The sequence below is a fragment of the Myotis davidii genome, unplaced genomic scaffold, assembly GCF_000327345.1.
Source record: "Myotis davidii unplaced genomic scaffold, ASM32734v1 scaffold226, whole genome shotgun sequence".
NCBI lineage: Eukaryota > Metazoa > Chordata > Mammalia > Chiroptera > Vespertilionidae > Myotis > Myotis davidii.
The window spans coordinates 4,111,120-4,119,202 of NW_006297224.1; the positions used below are offsets into that span (position 1 = coordinate 4,111,120).

The window sequence follows — 8,083 nt, forward strand, 5'->3', positions numbered from 1 at the left end:
GGACTTCCCCCGAGGGCTGCCGGGCTGCCAGAGGGATGTCTGATTGCCATCTTAGGCCCAATCCCCCGGGGAGCAGGCCTAAGCAAGCAAGTGGTCACCCCCAAGGGGTCCCAGACTGCGAAAGGGCACAGGCCAGGCTGAGGGACCCCCCAACCCCCGAGTGCACAAATTTTTGTGCACTGGGCCTCTAGTTTGTTTTATAACATAAATCCAATTACTTTGGGCAAAGCTAGAACAAAAAGAAATTGTTTTCAAAGAGAATTTCAAGCAGCCTGGAAAATTTTGTGACACCTCAAATATAATGATGGTAGTGGGCTTTCTATGGCTATCTGGTACCATGTAGAGCAAGGGTCCTCAAACTTCAGCCCATGGGCCACATGCAAATACAAATATTGTATTTGTTCCCGTTTTGTTTTTTAACTTCAAAATAGTATATGTTCAGTGTGCATAGGAATTTGTTCATAGTTTTTTTTTAAAAACTATAGTCCGGCCCTCCAACGGTCTGAGGGACAGTGAACTGGCCCCCTGTTTAAAAAGTTTGAGGACCCCTGATGTAGAGGGACAAGTCCTTCCAGAGATTACATGCATCCTACATCACTCCCTGTGTGTGCACTCCTCTGGGAAAAAGTGATTACATATTCAGGAGGGCCAAGCAAGCAAGTAGCTCTCATGAAGATATGACATTTGTAGTGGAGCTTTGTCACCTATTTGCTCTTTGTTTCTGGTCATATTTCTGTTTTTCTCTCAAAGAACTTGTGTTTACTCTTGAATCCAGAGGCAATCCATTTCTCTTCATTTGTGTATTTGTTTATTCATATATATTCCAAAGGATTTGTCTAAGAGTGTACCTCAAATTGTTACCTGGTGGGGTCTGGGCCCAGAGTGGGTCTGTAGGTCTGCCTTGAACCGGCTGGTAGCATGTGAGTTCTTGACTTCATGCAGGAAAGATTTCCTAACAGGAGTCCAGGTGATTTTGAGAGTACATTAATTAAAACTGGTGGCAGTGAAACAAAGGAAGAGTTAAAGGTAGAAGCAGCAACAGGAAAGAGATTAGGCAGAGCTGCTTTGGCTCACTGACAAATAGAAATCACAGTCAAAGAAGTGAGCCAGGGAGGGGCTGCTGTTAGCTCACTGGAAAGTCAGAGAAAAGGGGGCCTTGGAGACAGGTTCAGGGGGTGAGCCCAAGATGAGATGCCGCTGCCCGCTGCTCCCTTGGTGGCAACTCTTATAGGTCCCTTAGAGTTTAGAAAAAGAGCAGAGATGCAAGGCACAGGCATACTATAGTGAGAGGGCACTGTTGCTCCTTTGTTTTGAGGCGTTTATCTTTAGCCAATGGAAATCTAAGTGGAGGTCTCAGAGGGGGATCTTAACAGGATATTCACTAGCTTTCCAGGTGTGTCCTTCAATATGTTGATTCATCAAAATGTGTATATGGAGGGTCAGGTTCTTTTCTGGTTAGTTTCATTTTAAAACTAATTCATCGGAGAGGGACTGGGATGAGGCCACGCTTCCCCAAGACGGTCTGGAGTGTGTAAACCATTTGCTCCTAAGTGCCCTTGGTTAGGGAAGGTAAAACCTTGATTCATTAGCTAGCTGTAAATTGCTCAAATTGTTTTGCCTTGTTTAATTATTTTGTCTCAGTTTCCCATATTCTGCTTCCCTAGCTTCTTGCTACTCTGCTTTAAAATTATAGTGTTTGTTTTTATTAACAATAAAAAATATTTATTAAGCACTCTGTGCCAGCCTCAGTGCTAATGCTTTACATAACATCTCATTTGATTTTTATTTTATTTTAGCAATCTATGAGAAAGAATTGTTCTCTGCATTTTCTAGGGAGGAAACTGAAAGTCCAGTTTCACACAGGATTTGAGCCCAAGTGTGTCTGACTTTAGGGCTCATCCTCCTAAACAAGACACTATATCACCTATATGTTTAGATTATCAAAAGTAAATTTTGCTAACATATATCATATTGGTTGCCGTTGTGAGTTTGCTCTCCCACCTCCATCCCCGTTACTGTAACCAACTACACAGGCAAAAAACTAAGTGAACAGAGAAAGTAACTTGAATCCTTGAGGATTGCTACACTTTTGAAAAGGCCTGCTGAAAGATCTAAATTAGCCAGTTTGGCCATCTGTTTTCCTTAGCCAAATGGATCATTGCATGTGGTCTCTGCTTGTGTAGATGCTGGGTTTAGCTTGATGCTTTATGAAGTTACATTTGCTCACAGAGTGATATGATGGAATTTTAAAGTAATTTTATCTGATCCATAAGTTGTACCTGTTAAAAATGATTTCAATACTCTGACAGTAAGATCCAGAAGAATATTGAATGTTGGAAAAGATGTGAGGTTATAAATCTTTTACAAGTTTCCCTATTGTTGAAAGAGATAACTGATTAATACATACATTAGAAATTGGACTTTTGGTCTTAGCACACTTTTCTAACTATTTATATTAGTTGTTATTTTTAAAAGTAATTCTTTTTCTTATGGGTTTTAGGGAACCTAATTCTATCCTGCCTTTTTCCTTTTCTGTTTTCTTTAGAGTCACTCAAGGGAAAGGATTAATGCCAGATGGCACTAGCAGATTTACTTGCAAAGGAAAGAAAATTTTACATTACATGGGAACCAGTACGTTCTCTGAATACACAGTTGTGGCTGACATCTCTGTTGCTAAAATTGATCCTTTAGCACCTTTGGATAAAGTCTGCCTCCTGGGTTGTGGCATTTCCACTGGCTATGGTGCTGCTGTGAACACTGCCAAGGTAAGTGTTGGCCTGGCTTTTAGCTCCCACCTTCTAATTTGATACAACAAAACTTTGCTGAAATAATTAAATTTGTCCGATCTGTAAGAAACCTAGTGATTTTCTTGACTCTTGTGGAAGCAGTACCTCATAGACTGTCTTACTATTAGGTGGAGCCTGGCTCTACTTGTGCCGTCTTTGGCCTAGGAGGAGTTGGATTGGCGGTTATCATGGGCTGTAAGGTGGCTGGTGCATCCCGGATCATTGGTGTGGATATCAATAAAGATAAATTTGCAAGGGCCAAGGAGTTTGGAGCCTGTGAATGTATCAGCCCCCAGGACTTCAGTAAACCCATCCAGGAAGTGCTCGTTGAGATGACCGATGGGGGAGTAGACTACTCCTTTGAGTGTATTGGTAACGTGAAAGTCATGGTAAGTATGCTTGGTTGGCTTCATTCCTTCCTCATCTCCTCCCTCTCTCTCTCTCTCTCTCTCTCTCTCTCTCTCTCTCTCTCTCTCTCTCTGTAACCTTTTTTTTTCTAGTATATTTTTATTTATTTCAGAGAGGAAGGGAAAGGGAGAGATAAAAACATCAATGATGAGAGAGAATCATTGATCAGCTGCCTGCTGCACACCCCCTACTGGGCATGTGCCCCACTTCGGAATGAAACCATGACCTCCTGGTTCATAGGTCAATGCTCAACCACTGAGCCTCACCCTGCTGTGTTGTAACTGCTTTTTTAATGTAATTTTCTTAAGATTTAAAGTTTTATTTTTGTAAAGGAGAAGTCTCTTGATAAAAATTATTCTAATAGAAGAAAGGAAAAATAATGATTTGAACTACAAATGGGAAATGACATGAGTGGCTCAGGGAAGGATGAAGGAAAATGTTTCTTTGCCTTCCATGCATGCTGGATCTTAGAGTATGTCTGCTTCAATAGAGGCAGAGTGATGCAGTTGTAGAGAGCATGCGCTTTGAAGGTAGATAAACATCCACATGCTAAATCAGTGACCCTGAACAATGACTTCTCTAAATCTCAGTTTCCTCATATGTAAAATACAGACAGTAAAGCCCCTACTTGATACAAAGTAGACATTCAGCAAAAGTGTCAGTATTACTTCTCTGCCTACTTCTTTTATTAAAGTCTTTAGAATTTTGAGCTGGTATTTACTTTTAAAAATGGACAGCAAATAAAAGCTTTAAGTCCTTTCCATTGGTGTCACTATATAGCCAAGTTAATAAATTTCTTTTTTTTTTAAGGGGAGAATGATGATTTTTATTTTTTTAAATATATTTAATTGAATTTTTTACAGCTGATCAATGTTTCTCTCTCATTGATGTTTCTGACTCTCTATCCTTCTCCCTTCCTCTCTGTAAAAAAATCAATAAAATATATTAAATAAAAATAAAAAAAACCTCGATCAGCTGCCTCCTGCACACTCCATACTGGGGATGTGCCCACAACCAAGGTACATGCCCTTGACCAGAATCGAACCTGGGACCCTTGAGTCCACAGGCTGATGCTCTATCCACTCAGCAGGAGCCCCTGCATGCTTAGTTCCCAAACAGCACTGAGCTAGGACGAGGCTTCAGTCAGAGGTTCCTACCACCCGGCCTGGCTCAGTCACCCAGGCTTAGAAGGCCCTTCAAATTCAGCTCTGGATCCTGAGAGGATGCCTCTGAGTTGCATGTGTGGGCCCCGTGGTGTTCCTAAAACAGCGGTCGCCAAACCGGTTAGGGCAACAAATTTCTTAAAGGAAGTAAAATTGTTCAATAAAAGTAAATGCAGTAAGCATTCTACTTGATCATTTTCCTGCCGTTTTTTTAGAAAGCTTTGTGAAAACACTCTCTCTTTGCCCCTCTCCCCCAGAGTTTCTGGGGAAGCAGCTATCCTCAGCAAAATGCACTGACTTCTGTGATTTGGTTCATCTCTGCCTGCAGAGAGCCGCGCTGGAGGCCTGCCACAAAGGCTGGGGCGTCAGCGTGGTGGTAGGAGTCGCTGCTGCCGGTGAAGAGATCGCCACTCGGCCCTTCCAGCTCGTCACAGGACGCACATGGAAAGGCACCGCCTTCGGAGGTGATTGTTGGATGGGATGGCATGTTTTCTCTCTCATTTCTATTTGCAGAGTTTTAATTGCAGGCCAGTTTTCTTGGTTTAACAACAATTTTCACAGGCTGCTTCTCATACTGAGTTGTATACAAAGTTATTTTAATAGAAGAGTTTCACACTCAAATCAGTATTTTCTCATGAAGCTCAAAACCACATTTTACTCAGTAAAAGAAGAAAATTAATATTCTGTTAATGAGGCCATCACTGGGGGTAGGGCAGGCATGAGAACTTGTTTGCAGTCTAGGCAAACAACAGTCATCTACACTGCGTCATGTTGTGGAGTTACATAGGTTACAGGCATTTTTTACTCATTTTTCTGAAGGGTGCAGTGGTCAGTCATACCTCTGAAGAGTACTGATTTCAGCGTAACTAATATTAAATCAAACTGAAAACGTTAAATTAGACAAAACCTTATAACAAAATTAAAAAGCTGCCAGACTGATTATTTTTCCCTGGTATGATCCTAAAAAGTGCATGGTTGTTAACCTTTCGTATGCTGTAAGCCTCTAGATGCAAGGATGGTTTCCATTTTGGACACATGGCAGTTAACTGGTTAGGGTTGCCTACGTTTTAATAGGTTTTTAAAAAAATATATTCTCACTATCCTCTTAGGAATAAGATCATATAGCATGAGCTTTGCATGATCTGTGTATCTGTTAACATCCACTACCTTGTTATGCCTGCTTTTTAATCTTTTTAATATATTTTATTGATTTTTACAGAGAGGAAGGAAGAGAGATAGAGAGTTAGAAACATCAATGAGAGAGAAACATTGATCAGCTGCCTCCTGCATACCTCCTATGGGGATGTGCCCGCAACCGAGGTACATGCCCTTGACCGGAATCGAACCTGGGACCCTTCAGTCCGCAGGCCGACACTCTATCTACTGAGCCAAACTGGTTTCGGCGATGCCTGCTTTTTTGAAAGTCAGAAGAAAAGATTCAGGAAATATGCTAAATTGAAGAATTTGGCCAAATTTTCCTTCTTTATACTAGAGAATTTGCTGTAGAAATGTCACGCTGACTAAACCCTCCTGTCCTGGAAGTATGCTGAACTTGAGAATCTTAGAATAGACCTTTAAAGCCATACATGCAACTCAGAGGCATCCTCTCAGGATCCAGAGCTGAATTTGAAGGGCCTTCTAAGCCTGGGTGACTGAGCCAGGCCGGGTGGTAGGAACCTCTGACTGAAGCCTCGTCCTAGCTCAGTGCTGTTTGGGAACTAAGCAGGAGCATTTGGGGCCCAGCGGTCGCCAACCTTTCGGACCTCACGGACCACCAGTTGGTGACCACTGTCCTAAAATATGACCCACAGATGTAAATAGATGTTTTGGTCTAGAGTTGTAGATGTCTCAGTTTTAATAGGAGTTTTGAAAGAGAAAGAAAAAGCTCTCAGTTTGTAGGGGAAAAAATAATTAGTAGAGGATATAATGAGGGAGATTTGGAAAAGGCTCAAAAGAGATTTGAAATCTGGTCCAAAACATCCCAGCTTTAAAAAGTAGGAAGGCTGCTTTGTTGTTTTATTGCTTCTTTCAATAACAAGTGAAAAATTAAAGCATCTGATTTTCTACTTTGCTTTCAGTTTCACAGTTTTCCATTCTGAGTTGCTATCCCTATTCATTGTTGATTTAACACCAAAGAAAGAGTCACATAGCACATTAATATTTTTCTTCCTTACATTTCATTATAATGGAAATCTCTGCTATTAAGGACCTAAAAAATAAGCTTCTAAGACATACAGAGTTCTATTCTGGGTAGTCTAAAAGTCTCAATTGAAACTTAATGACATTTTAGTAAATCAATATAGAAAGAGGAACGTACTAAAAAGTCATTTACTTTTTTCTTAACTAATATTCATTAAATTCTTTCTCATCTCTATGCTGATTTTGACGTTTTTCATTCCTATGTAATGAAAACATTTATTCTCTTAAATGTCTTTGTTTAACCCACAAAGTAATAAACATACTGTAGAAACTTGCTGGGAAAAATATTAATGAATAGATGTATGATTTCTTTTAGGATGGAAGAGTGTAGAAAGTGTCCCAAAGTTGGTGTCTGAATATATGTCCAAAAAGATAAAAGTTGATGAATTTGTGACCCACAATCTGTCTTTTGATGAAATTAACAAAGCCTTTGAACTGCTGCATGCAGGCAAGAGGTAAGCTGTACCTTAGGTTGTATATTATAGAATAAGTTTATGGAGGAAAAAGGATAAACATATCAATTTAATGTTCCTAAAAGAAAAGATACCATTCAAAACCTACATATATTTCTTTCTCTTACAGCATCCGGACTGTTGTGAAGTTTTAAATTCAAAAAAAAGAAAATATGTCCATCCTTATAACTGAATCATGTGAGCTGATTGGAGCAGCCAGACAACCTGGGAGAAGCTCTTACAAGTTCACAGCCTCTTAGATGTTCGGTAACCTACTCTAGAGAATAATGTTTTCTGTATAATTAATATCTGTAATCAAGGGGAAGGCTAATACAGTCATAAATCTGTTTTCTGGACTCTCCTTATGAATAATTGTTAGCTCATTAAGGAATTTTTTAACAAAATTAAAGTAATTTCTGCATAAATGTTTATCTCTGTTTTATGCTAAATTTATACTCACGGTTTTCCCCCCACTATCTGTATTCTTTAAAGGAAAGATGGAAGCAGGCCAATAATGAGTTTATGAACCTTGTCTGCTACTGGCTCAGTAACTTTGGCTTAACTTTTAAGAGTCTCAGGCCCATTTACTGAAGAACAGATACCCTTAGCCATCAGTGACAAAGTTAATGAGAACCCAAGAAGGCCTCTGTGAGGTTATCTTGAGGGCAGGCAGGTACTGTGCCTTGTTCAAATTTACATACCCCCAGTTCCTAGCATGATATCTAGCCCACAGTGAGCACTAAAATTCATCATTGAAACAACCTTCTGTACTTAAGTAGGTGTGTGTGTGTGTGTTCTTAGCTCTATAAACTATTTCAAGATTATAAAAATTACAGTTATTTATGTACTGAATGTCCAAGTTCCGGGCACTTACTTTGATCAGATCTTCACTTGTTACCATTGGCCAGACACATTGCACTTCCAGAGGAAGCAGCGTCCAGAAATCGATGCCTAGCACTCTCATGCCTGTTGTTACGCGTTTTACTGCCCGGGCATACAGTAAGTCCTTGCTTACTGTCGATAGGCTCTTGGCAATTGCAACTTTAAGCAAAAGGACACCTCACCAAACCGATTT

At 40.1% G+C, this 8,083-nt stretch overlaps 1 protein-coding gene across 3 annotated transcripts in view; it reads left to right on the forward strand.

The window, feature by feature from the left end:
• The window catches only part of ADH5 (alcohol dehydrogenase 5 (class III), chi polypeptide), a 15,407-nt gene extending 7,968 nt beyond the window's left edge, over window positions 1-7,439 (forward strand). The window contains exons 5-9 of one of the 3 annotated variants that reach the window (XM_006773018.2): window positions 2,546-2,765; window positions 2,915-3,175; window positions 4,686-4,821; window positions 6,873-7,011; window positions 7,139-7,433. In XM_006773018.2, coding sequence (XP_006773081.1) covers window positions 2,546-2,765; window positions 2,915-3,175; window positions 4,686-4,821; window positions 6,873-7,011; window positions 7,139-7,163 — 781 coding nt within the window. In that variant the 3' untranslated portion in view covers window positions 7,164-7,433. Of the gene's footprint in view, window positions 1-2,545; window positions 2,766-2,914; window positions 3,176-4,614; window positions 4,822-6,872; window positions 7,012-7,138 lie in introns of those variants that run through there. The other 2 variants (XM_015570013.1, XM_015570014.1) reach the window with 2 other exon arrangements.
• Window positions 7,440-8,083: the final 644 nt, after the last annotated feature.